The sequence below is a fragment of the Pleurodeles waltl genome, chromosome 1_2, assembly GCF_031143425.1.
Source record: "Pleurodeles waltl isolate 20211129_DDA chromosome 1_2, aPleWal1.hap1.20221129, whole genome shotgun sequence".
NCBI lineage: Eukaryota > Metazoa > Chordata > Amphibia > Caudata > Salamandridae > Pleurodeles > Pleurodeles waltl.
Window position 1 is genome coordinate 77,372,842 of NC_090437.1, and position 18,442 is coordinate 77,391,283.

General features: G+C 47.9%; 1 protein-coding gene across 1 annotated transcript in view; it reads left to right on the plus strand.

Annotated features, from left to right (window-relative positions):
• NCBP1 (nuclear cap binding protein subunit 1) overlaps window positions 1-18,442 on the plus strand; it is a 511,810-nt gene that overhangs the window by 61,215 nt on the left and 432,153 nt on the right. The window contains exon 7 of the mRNA XM_069236547.1: window positions 17,912-17,981. Within this exon, the coding sequence (XP_069092648.1) occupies window positions 17,912-17,981 (70 nt within the window). The remainder of the gene's footprint in view (window positions 1-17,911; window positions 17,982-18,442) is intronic.

Genomic DNA, 18,442 nt, shown 5'->3' on the forward strand with positions numbered 1-18,442 from the left:
CATGGCTCAACCCAAATTCACGGTGACCAACAATTGGCACCGAAAAAGGCCCATTCAGTGTCGATCGTCCGACTCCGGTCGAGACACCGGCACGCAGCCTCCTCGGGACCGAGAGAGTGCTAAAGGGAAGCATCGACACCGAGAGTTCGGTGTCGACACGGATCGACGCCGAGACAGTGGCGCCGAAGATCATAGAGGCCAAGATTTTTCGGCACAAAAGAAGAGGAAGGTTACCTCGGAGCCGAAAAAACAAACAACAGGGTTTTCGGAGCCGAAAAAAGCACCAACAGACCCAGTTTCAGGCTCCTATACTGAAGAACTTTCTATGTCTTCACAAATGAAAAAAGACAGATTCGAACAGGAACTGCAATCCACTGAAGTGGATCACACGCAGAAGCGTATCTTTATTCAGCAGGGGACAGGGAAGATCAGTACCCTTCCACCTGTCAAAAGAAAGGGAACACTTCAGTTTGTAGCACGAGAGGCTCCTCAGCAACAAACAGCAAAGACGGTAACACCTCCTCCCTCGCCTCCACCTGTAACTCCGGCTTCACCAACTTACACCCCGTCACATTCGCCAGCTCACACCGCCATGAGCCACGACGACCAAGATCAAGACGCGTGGGACTTGTACGATGCACCAGTGTCTGATAACAGCCCAGACACATACCCAACTAGGCCATCACCACCTGAGGACAGCACAGCCTATTCACAAGTGGTGGCTAGAGCAGCTCAGTTCCATAATGTGGAACTACACTCTGAACAAGTAGAGGATGACTTTTTATTTAACACCCTCTCCTCCACTCACAGCTCCTACCAAAGCCTGCCTATGCTCCCAGGCATGCTTCGCCATGCAAAGGAGATCTTCAAAGAGCCAGTCAAAAGCAGGGCAGTAACGCCTAGAGTGGACAAAAAGTATAAGGCGCCTCCTACGGACCCTGTATTCATCACCTCTCAGCTGCCACCAGATTCTGTGGTGGTAGGGGCTGCCAGAAAACGGGCAAATTCACACACTTCTGGGGATGCACCTCCCCCAGATAAAGAAAGCAGAAAGTTTGATGCAGCCGGGAAGAGGGTCGCTGTCCAGGCAGCAAACCAGTGGCGCATCGCAAACTCACAAGCGCTGCTAGCGCGATACGACAGAGCCCACTGGGATGAGATGCAGCATCTCATTGAACATCTCCCAAAAGATCTACAAAAAAGAGCAAAACAGGTTGTTGAAGAGGGTCAAAACATTTCCAACAATCAAATACGCTCCTCTATGGATGCAGCAGACACAGCCGCAAGGACCATTAATACGTCGGTTACCATCCGTAGGCACGCATGGCTCAGAACGTCTGGATTCAAGCCGGAAATTCAGCAGGCAGTACTTAACATGCCAGTAAACGAAAAAATGCTGTTCGGTCCGGAGGTCGACACAGCCATAGAAAAGCTCAAAAAGGACACTGACACTGCCAAGGCCATGGGCGCACTCTACTCCCCGCAGAGCAGAGGATCTTATACCACCTTCCGCAAAACACCTTTTAGAGGAGGGTTTCGGGGTCAGGCCACACAAGCCAGTACCTCACAGTCCGCACCGTCCACCTACCAGGGACAGTACAGGGGAGGCTTTCGGGGCCAGTATAGAGGAGGGCAATTCCCTAGGAATAGAGGAAGATTTCAAAGCCCCAAAACCACTACCAACAAGCAGTGACTCACACGTCACTCACCCCCCCCACACAACACCAGTGGGGGGAAGGATAGGTCAATATTACGAAGCATGGGAGGAAATAACTACAGACACATGGGTCCTAGCAATTATCCAACATGGTTATTGCATAGAATTCCTGCAATTCCCTCCAGACATACCACCAAAATCACAAAATTTATCAAAACACCATTCACAGCTTCTAGAGATAGAAGTTCAAGCACTACTGCAAAAAAATGCAATAGAATTAGTACCAAGCACACAAATAAACACAGGAGTTTATTCACTGTACTTCTTGATACCAAAAAAGGACAAAACACTGAGACCAATTCTGGACCTCAGAGTAGTAAACACATTCATCAAATCAGACCACTTTCACATGGTCACACTACAAGAAGTGTTACCATTGCTCAAAAAACACAACTACATGACAACCCTAGACCTCAAAGACGCATATTTCCATGTACCAATACACCAATCGCACAGAAAATATCTAAGGTTTGTATTCAAAGGAATACATTACCAATTCAAAGTATTGCCTTTCGGTTTAACAACCGCTCCAAGGGTATTCACAAAATGCCTAGCAGTAGTCGCTGCACACAACAGAAGGCAGCAAATACATGTATTCCCGTATCTAGACGACTGGCTAATCAAAACCAGTTCGCTCACACAATGCTCAAACCACACAAATCAAGTCATACAAACCCTCTACAAACTAGGGTTCACCGTCAACTTTGCAAAATCCAACATTCAGCCAAGCAAAGTACAGCAATATCTAGGAGCCATAATAGACACGACAAAAGGAGTAGCAACGCCAACTCCACAAAGAATTCACAATTTCAACAGAGTCATTCAACACATGTCTCCAAATCAAACAATACAAGCAAGAACAATACTACAGCTCCTAGGCATGATGTCCTCATGCATAGCCATTGTCCCAAACGCAAGACTGCACATGAGGCCCTTACAACAATGCCTAGCCTCACAGTGGTCTCAAGCACAGGGTCACCTTCTAGATCTGGTGTTAATAGACCGCCAAACTTACCTCTCGCTTCTATGGTGGAACAGTATAAATTTAAACAAAGGGCGGCCTTTCCAAGACCCAGTGCCACAGTACGTAATAACAGATGCTTCCATGACAGGGTGGGGAGCACATCTCAATCAACACACCATAAGAGGACAATGGAACATACATCAAACAAGACTGCATATAAATCATCTAGAATTATTAGCAGTTTTTCAAGCACTAAAAGCTTTCCAACCAATCATAACCCACAAATACATCCTTGTCAAAACAGACAACATGACAACGATGTATTATCTAAACAAACAAGGAGGGACACATTCAATGCAGTTAAGCTTATTAGCTCAAAACATATGGAAGTGGGCAATCCACCATCAAATTCGCCTCATAGCACAGTTTATTCCAGGGATCCAGAATCAACTGGCAGACAATCTCTCTCGAGATCACCAACAAGTCCACGAATGGGAAATCCACCCACAAATTCTGAACACCTACTTCACACTCTGGGGAACACCTCAGATAGACTTATTTGCAACAAAAGAGAACGCAAAATGCCAAAACTTCGCGTCCAGATACCCACACAAGCAATCCCAAGGCAATGCCCTATGGATGAACTGGTCAGGAATATTTGCTTACTCTTTTCCTCCTCTCCCTCTCCTCCCTTATCTAGTGAACAAATTGAGTCAAAACAAACTCAAACTCATTTTAATAGCACCAACGTGGGCAAGACAACCCTGGTACACAACACTGCTAGATCTTTCTGTAGTACCCCACATCAAACTGCCGAACAAACCAGATCTGTTAACGCAACACAACCAACAGATCAGACACCCAGATCCAGCATCGCTGAATCTAGCAATCTGGCTCCTGAAATCCTAGAATTCGGACACTTACAACTTAGCCAAGAGTGTATGGAGGTCATAAAGCAGGCCAGAAGGCCATCCACTAGACACTGCTACGCAAGTAAGTGGAAAAGATTTGTTTGTTACTGCCATCATAATCAGATACAACCACTAGACGCAACTCCAAAACATATAATAAATTTCTTGCTCCATTTACAAAAAGCAAGGCTAGCCTTCTCTTCTATTAAAATACACCTTGCAGCAATATCTGCATACCTGCAGACTACCTATTCAACTTCCTTGTATAGGATACCAGTCATCAAAGCATTCATAGAAGGTCTTAAAAGAATTATACCACCAAGAACACCACCTGTTCCTTCATGGAACCTAAACGTGGTCCTAACAAGACTCATGGGCCCACCTTTCGAACCCATGCACTCTTGCGGAATACAATTCCTAACCTGGAAAGTTGCCTTTCTCATCGCCATTACATCTCTGAGAAGAGTAAGTGAAATTCAAGCGTTCACAACACAGGAACCTTTTATACAAATACATAAAAATAAGGTCGTCCTACGACCTAATCCAAAAGTTATTTCACCGTTCCATCTAAATCAAACGGTAGAACTACCTGTTTTTTTCCCACAGCCAGATTCTGTGGCTGAAAGAGCACTACATACATTAGATGTCAAAAGAGCATTAATGTACTACATTGACAGAACAAAGAACATCAGAAAGACTAAACAGCTATTTATTGCATTCCAAAAACCTCATGCAGGTAACCCAATATCAAAACAAGGTATAGCCAGATGGATTGTTAAATGCATCCAAATCTGCTACCTTAAAGCAAAAAGACAACTGCCCATTACTCCCAGGGCACATTCAACCAGGAAAAAAGGTGCTTCAATGGCATTTTTAGGAAACATCCCAATGCATGAAATATGTAAGGCAGCCACATGGTCTACGCCTCACACATTCACCAAACACTACTGTATAGATGTGCTATCCGCACAACAAGCCGCAGTAGGTCAAGCTGTATTAAGAACTCTATTTCAGACAACTTCTACTCCTACAGGCTAATCCACCGCTTATGGGGAAATAACTGCTTACTAGTCTATGCAGACCATGTGTATCTACAGCGACAGATGCCATCGAACTGAAAATGTCACTTACCCAGTGTACATCTGTTCGTGGCATCAGTCGCTGAGATTCACATGGGCCCACCCACCTCCCCGGAAGCCTGTAGCAGTTCAGAAGTTACCTTCAATTTTGTACATTTGTATATATATTATTTAAACCTTTAATAGGTACATACTTACACATTTCATTGCGCGGGCACTATTACTATAGTACAACTCCTACCTCACCCTCTGCGGGGAAAACAATCGAAGATGGAGTCGACGCCCATGCGCAATGAGCACAGAAGGAGGAGCCACTCGGTCCAGTGACTCAAACACTTCTTCGAAGAAAAACAACTTGTAACACTCCGACCCAACACCAGATGGCGAGCTATGCAGACCATGTGAATCTCAGCGACTGATGGCACGAACAGATGTACACTGGGTAAGTGACATTTTCATTATCATTGTATGATGCTGGCCCTTAATGAGGTATGCGAATACTGTGTAAATCGTCCAGGGGATTCCCAGGTGAGTGGACAAGGCTTGCTATGCAATCCCAGAGTGCTCGATTTAGGGATACTGTGTTCGAGTAGCCTTAAGCTTAACACAGAGGAGTGTAATGCATGTACAAATACACACAATAGTCGATAAATGAGACCTGACTCGGAAAGGTGATCCACACCAATTTATTAAAATAGCTGGTATCTTTAAATATGTTGAGGCATCCGAGGAAAATCATTCAGGTAAGTACACCCTCAGCGGCATGGGGCTGCTGGGTGCAGTGTAAAACCGCATTGGGTGCCCAGTGCGTACCTACAGAGATTGGTCACTGCGGAAAGAAGCTGCAGGCTCTGGCCAGGAGGGCCGTCTGGCTGAACCAGCAGCAGGGCTCAGGCCTCACAATGCTTTGGTCCTATTCTTTACAGCTCGGGGGCAATGGGTGCAGAGGTGCTCTTAAGTGTTGGGTTTTCTTTACTGGAGCAATCACAGTGGAGCAGTGAAACTATGATAGATGGTGACTCTGAAGGGCTTTGGAACCTTGTTGTCCCCAGTGGTCCACGTCAATTCTGGTCGGAGATGGATGGTTGTAGGAAGTTGGCTCTGTATGTGCTATTTCAAAGTAAGGAATAGCATGCACAGAGTCCAAGGGTTCCCCTTAGAGGTAAAATAGTGGTAAAAAGAGATAATACTAATGCTCTATTTTGTGGTAGTGTGGTCGAGCAGTAGGCTTATCCAAGGAGTAGTGTTAAGCATTTGTTGTACATACACATAGACAATAAATGAGGTACACACACTCAGAGACAAATCCAGCCAATAGGTTTTTATATAGAAAAATATCTTTTCTTAGTTTATTTTAAGAACCACAGGTTCAAATTCTACATGTAATAGCTCATTCGAAAGGTATTGCAGGTAAGTACTTTAGGAACTTCAAATCATCAAAATTGCATGTATACTTTTCAAGTTATTCACAAATAGCTGTTTTAAAAGTGGACACTTAGTGCAATTTTCACAGTTCTTAGGGGAGGTAAGTATTTGTTAGTTTTACCAGGTAAGTAGGACACTTACAGGGTTCAGTTCTTGGTCCAAGGTAGCCCACCGTTGGGGGTTCAGAGCAACCCCAAAGTCACCACACCAGCAGCTCAGGGCCGGTCAGGTGCAGAGTTCCAAGTGGTGCCCAAAACACATAGGCTAGAATGGAGAGAAGGGGGTGCCCCGGTTCCGGTCTGCTTGCAGGTAAGTACCCGCGTCTTCGGAGGGCAGACCAGGGGGGTTTTGTAGGGCACCGGGGGGGACACAGGTCCACACAGAAATTTCACCCTCAGCGGTGCGGGGGCGGCCGGGTGCAGTGTAGAAACAAGCGTCGGGTTCGCAATGTTAGTCTATGAGAGATCTCGGGATCTCTTCAGCGCTGCAGGCAGGCAAGGGGGGGATTCCTCGGGGAAACCTCCACTTGGGCAAGGGAGAGGGACTCCTGGGGGTCACTTCTCCAGTGAAAGTCCGGTCCTTCAGGTCCTGGGGGCTGCGGGTGCAGGGTCTCTCCCAGGCGTCGGGACTTTAGGTTCAAAGAGTCGCGGTCAGGGGAAGCCTCGGGATTCCCTCTGCAGGCGGCGCTGTGGGGGCTCAGGGGGGACAGGTTTTGGTACTCACAGTATCAGAGTAGTCCTGGGGTCCCTCCTGAGGTGTTGGATCGCCACCAGCCGAGTCGGGGTCGCCGGGTGCAGTGTTGCAAGTCTCACGCTTCTTGCGGGGAGCTTGCAGGGTTCTTTAAAGCTGCTGGAAACAAAGTTGCAGCTTTTCTTGGAGCAGGTCCGCTGTCCTCGGGAGTTTCTTGTCTTTTCGAAGCAGGGGCAGTCCTCAGAGGATGTCGAGGTCGCTGGTCCCTTCGGAAGGCGTCGCTGGAGCAGGATCTTTGGAAGGCAGGAGACAGGCCGGTGAGTTTCTGGAGCCAAGGCAGTTGTCGTCTTCTGGTCTTCCGCTGCAGGGGTTTTCAGCTGGGCAGTCCTTCTTCTTGTTGCAGGAATCTAATTTTCTAGGGTTCAGGGTAGCCCTTAAATACTAAATTTAAGGGCGTGTTTAGGTCTGGGGGGTTAGTAGCCAATGGCTACTAGCCCTGAGGGTGGGTACACCCTCTTTGTGCCTCCTCCCAAGGGGAGGGGGTCACAATCCTAACCCTATTGGGGGAATCCTCCATCTGCAAGATGGAGGATTTCTAAAAGTTAGAGTCACCTCAGCTCAGGACACCTTAGGGGCTGTCCTGACTGGCCAGTGACTCCTCCTTGTTATTCTCATTATTTTCTCCGGCCTTGCCGCCAAAAGTGGGGGCCGGGCCGGAGGGGGCGGGCAACTCCACTAGCTGGAGTGTCCTGCTGGGTTGGCACAAAGGAGGTGAGCCTTTGAGGCTCACCGCCAGGTGTGACAATTCCTGCCTGGGGGAGGTGTTAGCATCTCCACCCAGTGCAGGCTTTGTTACTGGCCTCAGAGTGACAAAGGCACTCTCCCCATGGGGCCAGCAACATGTCTCGGTTTGTGGCAGGCTGCTAAAACTAGTCAGCCTACACAGATAGTCGGTTAAGTTTCAGGGGGCACCTCTAAGGTGCCCTCTGGGGTGTATTTTACAATAAAATGTACACTGGCATCAGTGGGCATTTATTGTGCTGAGAAGTTTGATACCAAACTTCCCAGTTTTCAGTGTAGCCATTATGGTGCTGTGGAGTTCGTGTTTGACAGACTCCCAGACCATATACTCTTATGGCTACCCTGCACTTACAATGTCTAAGGTTTTATTTAGACACTGTAGGGGTACCATGCTCATGCACTGGTACCCTCACCTATGGTATAGTGCACCCTGCCTTAGGGCTGTAAGGCCTGCTAGAGGGGTGTCTTACCTATACTGCATAGGCAGTGAGAGGCTGGCATGGCACCCTGAGGGGAGTGCCATGTCGACTTACTCGTTTTGTCCTCACTAGCACCCACAAGCTGGCAAGCAGTGTGTCTGTGCTGAGTGAGAGGTCTCCAGGGTGGCATAAGACATGCTGCAGCCCTTAGAGACCTTCCTTGGCATCAGGGCCCTTGGTACTAGAAGTACCAGTTACAAGGGACTTATCTGGATGCCAGGGTCTGCCAATTGTGGATACAAAAGTACAGGTTAGGGAAAGAACACTGGTGCTGGGGCCTGGTTAGCAGGCCTCAGCACACTTTCAATTGTAAACATAGCATCAGCAAAGGCAAAAAGTCAGGGGGCAACCATGCCAAGGAGGCATTTCCTTACACAACCCCCCCCCAAACGAAAGAGGATGAGACTAACCTTTCCCAAGAGAGTCTTCATTTTCTAAGTGGAAGAACCTGGAAAGGCCATCTGCATTGGCATGGGCAGTCCCAGGTCTGTGTTCCACTATAAAGTCCATTCCCTGTAGGGAGATGGACCACCTCAACAGTTTAGGATTTTCACCTTTCATTTGCATCAGCCATTTGAGAGGTCTGTGGTCAGTTTGAACTAGGAAGTGAGTCCCAAAGAGGTATGGTCTCAGCTTCTTCAGGGACCAAACCACAGCAAAGGCCTCCCTCTCAATGGCACTCCAACGCTGCTCCCTGGGGAGTAACCTCCTGCTAATGAAAGCAACAGGCTGGTCAAGGCCATCATCATTTGTTTGGGACAAAACTGCCCCTATCCCATGTTCAGAGGCATCAGTCTGCACAATGAACTGCTTAGAATAATCTGGAGCTTTGAGAACTGGTGCTGAGCACATTGCTTGTTTCAGGGTGTCAAAGGCCTGTTGGCAGTCCACAGTCCAGTTCACTTTCTTGGGCATTTTCTTGGAGGTGAGCTCAGTGAGGGCTGTCACAATGGATCCATATCCCTTCACAAACCTCCTGTAGTACCCAGTCAAGCCAAGGAATGCCCTGACTTGAGTCTGGGTTTTTGGAGCTACCCAGTCCAGAATGGTCTGGATCTTGGGTTGGAGTGGCTGAACTTGGCCTCCACCTACAAGGTGGCCCAAGTAAACCACAGTTCCCTGCCCTATCTGGCATTTGGATGCCTTGATAGAGAGGCCTGCAGATTGCAGAGCCTTCAAAACCTTCCTCAGGTGGACCAGGTGATCCTGCCAGGTGGAGCTAAAGACAGCAATATCATCAAGATAAGCTGTGCTAAAGGACTCCAAGCCAGCAAGGACTTGATTCACCAACCTTTGGAAGGTGGCAGGGGCATTCTTTAAACCAAAGGGCATAACAGTAAACTGATAATGCCCATCAGGTGTGGAGAATGCTGTCTTTTCTTTTGCTCCAGGTGCCATTTTTGTTTGCCAGTACCCTGCTGTCAAGTCAAAGGTACTTAGAAATTTGGCAGCACCTAATTTATCAATGAGCTCATCAGCTCTTGGAATTGGATGAGCATCTGTCTTGGTGACAGAATTGAGCCCTCTGTAGTCCACACAAAACCTCATCTCTTTCTTTCCATCTTTGGTGTGAGGTTTGGGGACTAAGACCACTGGGCTAGCCCAGGGGCTGTCAGAGCGCTCAATGACTCCCAATTCCAGCATCTTGTGGACTTCCACCTTGATGCTTTCTTTAACATGGTCAGATTGTCTAAAGATTTTGTTCTTGACAGGCATGCTGTCTCCTGTGTCCACATCATGGGTACACAGGTGTGTCTGACCAGGGGTTAAGGAGAAGAGTTCAGGAAACTGTTGTAGGACTCTCCTACAATCAGCTTGCTGTTGGCCAGAGAGGGTGTCTGAGTAGATCACTCCATCTACTGTACCATCTTTTGGGTCTGATGACAGAAGATCAGGGAGAGGTTCACTCTCTGCCTCCTGATCCTCATCTGTTACCATCAACAGATTGACATCAGCCCTGTCGTGGAAGAGCTTAAGGCGGTTTACATGGATCACCCTTTTGGGGCTCCTGCTTGTGCCCAGGTCCACCAAGTAGGTGACCTGACTCTTCCTCTCTAGTACTGGGTAAGGGCCACTCCATTTGTCCTGGAGTGCCCTGGGAGCCACAGGCTCCAGAACCCAGACTTTCTGCCCTGGTTGGAACTCAACCAGTGCAGCCTTTTGGTCATACCAAAACTTCTGGAGCTGTTGGCTGGCCTCAAGGTTTTTGGTTGCCTTTTCCATGTACTCTGCCATTCTAGAGCGAAGGCCAAGTACATAGTCCACTATGTCCTGTTTAGGCTCATGGAGAGGTCTCTCCCAGCCTTCTTTAACAAGGGCAAGTGGTCCCCTTACAGGATGACCAAACAGAAGTTCAAAGGGTGAGAACCCTACTCCCTTCTGTGGTACCTCCCTGTAAGCGAAAAGCAGACATGGCAGGAGGACATCCCATCTCCTTTTGAGTTTTTCTGGGAGCCCCATGATCATGCCCTTTAATGTCTTGTTGAATCTCTCAACCAAGCCATTAGTTTGTGGATGGTATGGTGTAGTGAATTTATAAGTCACTCCACACTCATTCCACATGTGCTTTAGGTATGCTGACATGAAGTTGGTACCTCTGTCAGACACCACCTCCTTAGGGAAACCCACTCTGGTAAAGATACCAATGAGGGCCTTGGCTACTGCAGGGGCAGTAGTCGACCTAAGGGGAATAGCTTCAGGATACCTGGTAGCATGATCCACTACTACCAGGATATACATATTTCCTGAGGCTGTGGGAGGTTCCAGTGGACCAACTATGTCCACACCCACTCTTTCAAAGGGCACCCCCACCACTGGAAGTGGAATGAGGGGGGCCTTTGGATGCCCACCTGTCTTACCACTGGCTTGACAGGTGGGGCAGGAGAGGCAAAACTCCTTAACCATGTTGGACATATTGGGCCAGTAGAAGTGGTTGACTAACCTCTCCCACGTCTTGGTTTGTCCCAAATGTCCAGCAAGGGGAATGTCATGGGCCAATGTTAGGATGAACTCTCTGAACAGCTGAGGCACTACCACTCTCCTAGTGGCACCAGGTTTGGGGTCTCTGGCCTCAGTGTACAGGAGCCCATCTTCCCAATAGACCCTATGTGTTCCATTTTTCTTGCCTTTGGACTCTTCAGCAGCTTGCTGCCTAAGGCCTTCAAGAGAGGGACAGGTTTCTTGTCCCTTACACAGCTCTTCCCTGGAGGGTCCCCCTGGGCCTAAGAGCTCAACCTGATAAGGTTCAAGCTCCAAAGGCTCAGTTCCCTCAGAGGGCAGAACTTCTTCCTGAGAAGAGAGGTTCCCTTTCTTTTGCTGTGTTGCAGTTGGTTTCCCAACTGACTTTCCTGTTCTCTTGGTAGGCTGGGCCATTTTTCCAGACTCCAGCTCTACTTTTTCACCCTGTGCCTTGCACTGTGCTCTTGTTTTCACACACACCAGTTCAGGGATACCCAGCATTGCTGCATGGGTTTTTAGCTCTACCTCAGCCCATGCTGAGGACTCCAGGTCATTTCCAAGCAGACAGTCCACTGGGATATTTGAGGAGACCACCACCTGTTTCAGGCCATTGACCCCTCCCCATTCTAAAGTAACCATTGCCATGGGATGTACTTTTCTCTGATTGTCAGCGTTGGTGACTGTGTAAGTTTTTCCAGTCAGGTATTGGCCAGGGGAAACCAGTTTCTCTGTCACCATGGTGACACTGGCACCTGTATCCCTCAGGCCCTCTATTCTAGTCCCATTAATTAAGAGTTGCTGTCTGTATTTTTGCATGTTAGGCGGCCAGACAGCTAGTGTGGCTAAATCCACCCCACCCTCAGAAACTAGAGTAGCTTCAGTGTGGACCCTGATTTGCTCTGGGCACACTGTTGATCCCACTTGGAGACTAGCCATACCAGTGTTACCTGGATGGGAGTTTGGAGTGGAACCTTTCTTGGGACAGGCCTTGTCTCCAGTTTGGTGTCCATGCTGTTTACAGCTATGACACCAGGCCTTTTTGGGATCAAAGTTTTTACCCTTGTACCCATTGTTTTGTGAAGAGGCTCTGGGCCCACCCTCCTGTGCAGGTTTTTGGGGGCCTGTAGAAGACTCTTTACTATTTTTAGTTTTGGTTGTCTCATCACCCTTCTGCTGGGGAGTCTTTGTGACCCCTTTCTTTTGGTCACCCCCTGTTGAAGTCTTGGACACCCTTGTCTTGACCCAATGGTCCGCCTTCTTTCCCAATTCTTGGGGAGAAATTGGTCCTAGGTCTACCAGATGCTGATGCAGTTTATCATTGAAACAATTACTTAACAGGTGTTCTTTCACAAATAAATTGTACAGCCCATCATAATTACTTACACCACTGCCTTGAATCCAACCATCTAGTGTTTTCACTGAGTAGTCAACAAAGTCAACCCAGGTCTGGCTCGAGGATTTTTGAGCCCCCCTGAACCTAATCCTGTACTCCTCAGTGGAGAATCCAAAGCCCTCAATCAGGGTACCCTTCATGAGGTCATAAGATTCTGCATCTTGTCCAGAGAGTGTGAGGAGTCTATCCCTACACTTTCCTGTGAACATTTCCCAAAGGAGAGCACCCCAGTGAGATCTGTTCACTTTTCTGGTTACACAAGCCCTCTCAAAAGCTGTGAACCATTTGGTGATGTCATCACCATCTTCATATTTAGTTACAATCCCTTTGGGGATTTTCAACATGTCAGGAGAATCTCTGACCCTATTTATGTTGCTGCCACCATTGATGGGTCCTAGGCCCATCTCTTGTCTTTCCCTCTCTATGGCTAGGATCTGTCTTTCCAAAGCCAACCTTTTGGCCATCCTGGCTAACTGGATGTCCTCTTCACTGGAGTTATCCTCAGTGATTTCAGAGTTGTTGGTCCCTCCTGTGAGGGAACCAGCATCTCTGACTATTATTTGTGGAGTCAGGGCTTGAGAAGCCCTGCTCTCCCTAAGTAGGACTGGAGGGGGGGAATTTCCCTCCAAGTCACTATCTTCATCCTCTGAGTTGCCATCCTCAGAGGGGTTGGCCTTTTCAAACTCTGCCAAAAGCTCCTGGAGCTGTATTTTGGTAGGTTTGGGGCCCATTGTTATTTTCTTTAGTTTACAGAGTGACCTTAGCTCTCTCATCTGTAGATGGAGGTAAGGTGTGGTGTCGAGTTCCACCACATTCACATCTGTGCTAGACATTATGCTTCTAAAAGTTGGAATACTTTTTAAGAAACTAAAACTGATTCTAGAATCTAATTCAAACTTTTACAAACTTTTAAACTCTAAAAGAAATGCTAAACAGGATCTAACACAAGGCCCTAGCAGGTCTTTTAAGAATTTAGAAAACTTTTCAAATTGCAAAAATCAATTTCTAATGACAATTTTGGAATTTGTCGTGTGATCAGGTATTGGCTGAGTAGTCCAGCAAATGCAAAGTCTTGTACCCCACCGCTGATCCACCAATGTAGGAAGTTGGCTCTGTATGTGCTATTTCAAAGTAAGGAATAGCATGCACAGAGTCCAAGGGTTCCCCTTAGAGGTAAAATAGTGGTAAAAAGAGATAATACTAATGCTCTATTTTGTGGTAGTGTGGTCGAGCAGTAGGCTTATCCAAGGAGTAGTGTTAAGCATTTGTTGTACATACACATAGACAATAAATGAGGTACACACACTCAGAGACAAATCCAGCCAATAGGTTTTTATATAGAAAAATATCTTTTCTTAGTTTATTTTAAGAACCACAGGTTCAAATTCTACATGTAATAGCTCATTCGAAAGGTATTGCAGGTAAGTACTTTAGGAACTTCAAATCATCAAAATTGCATGTATACTTTTCAAGTTATTCACAAATAGCTGTTTTAAAAGTGGACACTTAGTGCAATTTTCACAGTTCTTAGGGGAGGTAAGTATTTGTTAGTTTTACCAGGTAAGTAGGACACTTACAGGGTTCAGTTCTTGGTCCAAGGTAGCCCACCGTTGGGGGTTCAGAGCAACCCCAAAGTCACCACACCAGCAGCTCAGGGCCGGTCAGGTGCAGAGTTCCAAGTGGTGCCCAAAACACATAGGCTAGAATGGAGAGAAGGGGGTGCCCCGGTTCCGGTCTGCTTGCAGGTAAGTACCCGCGTCTTCGGAGGGCAGACCAGGGGGGTTTTGTAGGGCACCGGGGGGGACACAGGTCCACACAGAAATTTCACCCTCAGCGGCGCGGGGGCGGCCGGGTGCAGTGTAGAAACAAGCGTCGGGTTCGCAATGTTAGTCTATGAGAGATCTCGGGATCTCTTCAGCGCTGCAGGCAGGCAAGGGGGGGATTCCTCGGGGAAACCTCCACTTGGGCAAGGGAGAGGGACTCCTGGGGGTCACTTCTCCAGTGAAAGTCCGGTCCTTCAGGTCCTGGGGGCTGCGGGTGCAGGGTCTCTCCCAGGCGTCGGGACTTTAGGTTCAAAGAGTCGCGGTCAGGGGAAGCCTCGGGATTCCCTCTGCAGGCGGCGCTGTGGGGGCTCAGGGGGGACAGGTTTTGGTACTCGCAGTATCAGAGTAGTCCTGGGGTCCCTCCTGAGGTGTTGGATCGCCACCAGCCGAGTCGGGGTCGCCGGGTGCAGTGTTGCAAGTCTCACGCTTCTTGCGGGGAGCTTGCAGGGTTCTTTAAAGCTGCTGGAAACAAAGTTGCAGCTTTTCTTGGAGCAGGTCCGCTGTCCTCGGGAGTTTCTTGTCTTTTCGAAGCAGGGGCAGTCCTCAGAGGATGTCGAGGTCGCTGGTCCCTTCGGAAGGCGTCGCTGGAGCAGGATCTTTGGAAGGCAGGAGACAGGCCGGTGAGTTTCTGGAGCCAAGGCAGTTGTCGTCTTCTGGTCTTCCGCTGCAGGGGTTTTCAGCTGGGCAGTCCTTCTTCTTGTTGCAGGAATCTAATTTTCTAGGGTTCAGGGTAGCCCTTAAATACTAAATTTAAGGGCGTGTTTAGGTCTGGGGGGTTAGTAGCCAATGGCTACTAGCCCTGAGGGTGGGTACACCCTCTTTGTGCCTCCTCCCAAGGGGAGGGGGTCACAATCCTAACCCTATTGGGGGAATCCTCCATCTGCAAGATGGAGGATTTCTAAAAGTTAGTCACCTCAGCTCAGGACACCTTAGGGGCTGTCCTGACTGGCCAGTGACTCCTCCTTGTTATTCTCATTATTTTCTCCGGCCTTGCCGCCAAAAGTGGGGGCCGGGCCGGAGGGGGCGGGCAACTCCACTAGCTGGAGTGTCCTGCTGGGTTGGCACAAAGGAGGTGAGCCTTTGAGGCTCACCGCCAGGTGTGACAATTCCTGCCTGGGGGAGGTGTTAGCATCTCCACCCAGTGCAGGCTTTGTTACTGGCCTCAGAGTGACAAAGGCACTCTCCCCATGGGGCCAGCAACATGTCTCGGTTTGTGGCAGGCTGCTAAAACTAGTCAGCCTACACAGATAGTCGGTTAAGTTTCAGGGGGCACCTCTAAGGTGCCCTCTGGGGTGTATTTTACAATAAAATGTACACTGGCATCAGTGGGCATTTATTGTGCTGAGAAGTTTGATACCAAACTTCCCAGTTTTCAGTGTAGCCATTATGGTGCTGTGGAGTTCGTGTTTGACAGACTCCCAGACCATATACTCTTATGGCTACCCTGCACTTACAATGTCTAAGGTTTTATTTAGACACTGTAGGGGTACCATGCTCATGCACTGGTACCCTCACCTATGGTATAGTGCACCCTGCCTTAGGGCTGTAAGGCCTGCTAGAGGGGTGTCTTACCTATACTGCATAGGCAGTGAGAGGCTGGCATGGCACCCTGAGGGGAGTGCCATGTCGACTTACTCGTTTTGTCCTCACTAGCACCCACAAGCTGGCAAGCAGTGTGTCTGTGCTGAGTGAGAGGTCTCCAGGGTGGCATAAGACATGCTGCAGCCCTTAGAGACCTTCCTTGGCATCAGGGCCCTTGGTACTAGAAGTACCAGTTACAAGGGACTTATCTGGATGCCAGGGTCTGCCAATTGTGGATACAAAAGTACAGGTTAGGGAAAGAACACTGGTGCTGGGGCCTGGTTAGCAGGCCTCAGCACACTTTCAATTGTAAACATAGCATCAGCAAAGGCAAAAAGTCAGGGGGCAACCATGCCAAGGAGGCATTTCCTTACAATGGTGCAGTGGTAACTTCAAGTGTCTGGTTTTGGTGGTTCCAGAGGCTTCAGAGTCCGTTCTTTTGGAATGTGCAGGAGAACAGGTCCGTTGTTCACGGGAGGGCTTGAGTCTTCTTCAAAGGCGGCAGTCCTCCTAGGTTCCTGGAGTCACAGCTGCAGGACGAGTTGACTTTGATCCAGATTTTGTTGAGGGATGCAGACAGGCCAGCAGGATTTGGTATCAAGTCAGCTGGTTCATTTTTTACTCATCTGCTTTTGTGGCTCTTCTGTGTCCTTGGTCTTCTTAGATTGTCAGGATCTGCTTCTCTTGTTTTAGGGACACCCCTAAATACTGATTTGAGGGGTGTTACGGGTGTCTAGGGTAGTAGCCAATGGGATACTGACTCTTGGGGTCACTATACCCCCTATATGACTACTTCTTGTTGAAAGTGGGCATAACCCTGAATCAGAATTCCTAAGTATGCCATCACAAAGGTTACTACTTCTGTAAAATTGTGTCCACCTCGCAGTAGCCCATCTTCGGGTGGTACTAGCCTGCAGGTGGCACGCCTACCTGGCTAGCTAATTTTCCCGCCTGTCCAGGTGCCAGATGGGCTATGGACAGAGGGGGTGGCTTCCTCTCCTGAGAGGGGAGCCAGATTTGCCTTTTTAAAGGCTGCAGTCCTTTGAGGCTTGCCGCCTTAGGGAGACTAATCAGCAGGTCATCCTGTGGCTGGGGGTGTTGAACACTCTTTCCAGACAGGCTTTTGTTCTGGGCCTCCTGAGAGATGAAGGCTCTCACCCTAGGGGTCCAGAACGGTGTGTCATGTGGCAGGCTGGCAGAAACTGGTCAGCGAGTACACCAGAGGCTAGTAGGGCTCCAGGGGGCACTTGTAAGGTGTCCTCTGAGTGAATGTATTGGTAAATCTAACACTGGCATCAGTTTGGGTTCACCAACACAAGATATTTGATACCAAACCTCCCTGTCTTCAGTGAAGCCATCATGTAGCTTGGTAGTGAGTTTTCTGTCTGAGAGGAATCATCCTCTCCCTGGTCACTTACTATGTCTGGGAACTGACAGACATAGCATGGGCATAGCTGCTTGTGCAGACATGCCCTCACATGCAATACAATGTATGCTGCCTTAGAGCTGTAAGGCCTGCTAGATGGGCTACTTAAATATATTTCATGCATTGTGAGGTGGTTTCCGCACACAGGGTGTGTGCCATGTTGCGTTTTCACTTTTGTCTGCACCATGACAGCCTGTCGTGCTTGGAGAGGGATCCCTTAGGGTGGCACAATTCGTGCTGCAGTCCTTAGGAACCCTCTTTAACTCAGGCCCTAGATACCAGGGGTGCCATTTACTAGGTCTTGCTGTTAGTTTGTAGGTCTGGCTTGATAGCGCAGCTGTTTCTTGACCGTTTTTTACCAGTGTTTTTAAAGTACACTTCTAGTGGACTTCAGACCTGCTTAGTTGATTTGTAATCTCTTACGTCATACTATTGGCTGATTTGTGTGGTTAAGCCTCCTATGTATTGCGTGCATTGCATGTTAATATGTTTCACATCTCGAAAGTGCACTCAGTTTTTTTACGTTAAATTGTTTCCCTCTTGGATGCATTGTGTACAGAAAGTTATTTTTTTGTTTTATTTTACATTTTATTCAAGGCTCGAAAGGCATGCCAGATGTATTGGCTTTGCTTGTGCATTTTACACATATATTTTAAATCTCTAGGAGGCGTCAGAAGATACATTTATCGATGTTACAAGTATGGACCTCCGATAAACCCCATCCACAAGAAGAGGTAAACAATACTAACACCTGTTAAGCAATGCTTAATTAAATCTCAATAATTTAATCTATAATTTCTCATGTGGTCTTGAACTTAATTTCCTGAACTTAAATGCAATTGATTGTAGAAGTTTAGTACTGGAGAGACTTCAAAATCTTTGCTGTATGAAATTGCTTTCCTATGACTTGATCTTTTTTACACATTTGTACCCTCCTCTCTGGAATGTGGTGATGGTCTCTGGTGAAGGTACTAGCAGTAGTTATTTTCCTTTATACAAATTAAGTTAAAACGATCATTGACATAGGCAACATCTCTGTTGGCTGATGACCTTTTGGCTTCGACAATCCTTGCTTTATTAGTGAATAGCTTTTTCAAGCTAGATTATAAAAAACCTTTGAAGTATGTGCCTCTGAGTGCACAACATTGCAAGGCTAACACAGCTTGCCAACTGTTGCATGCATATTTACTGGTGG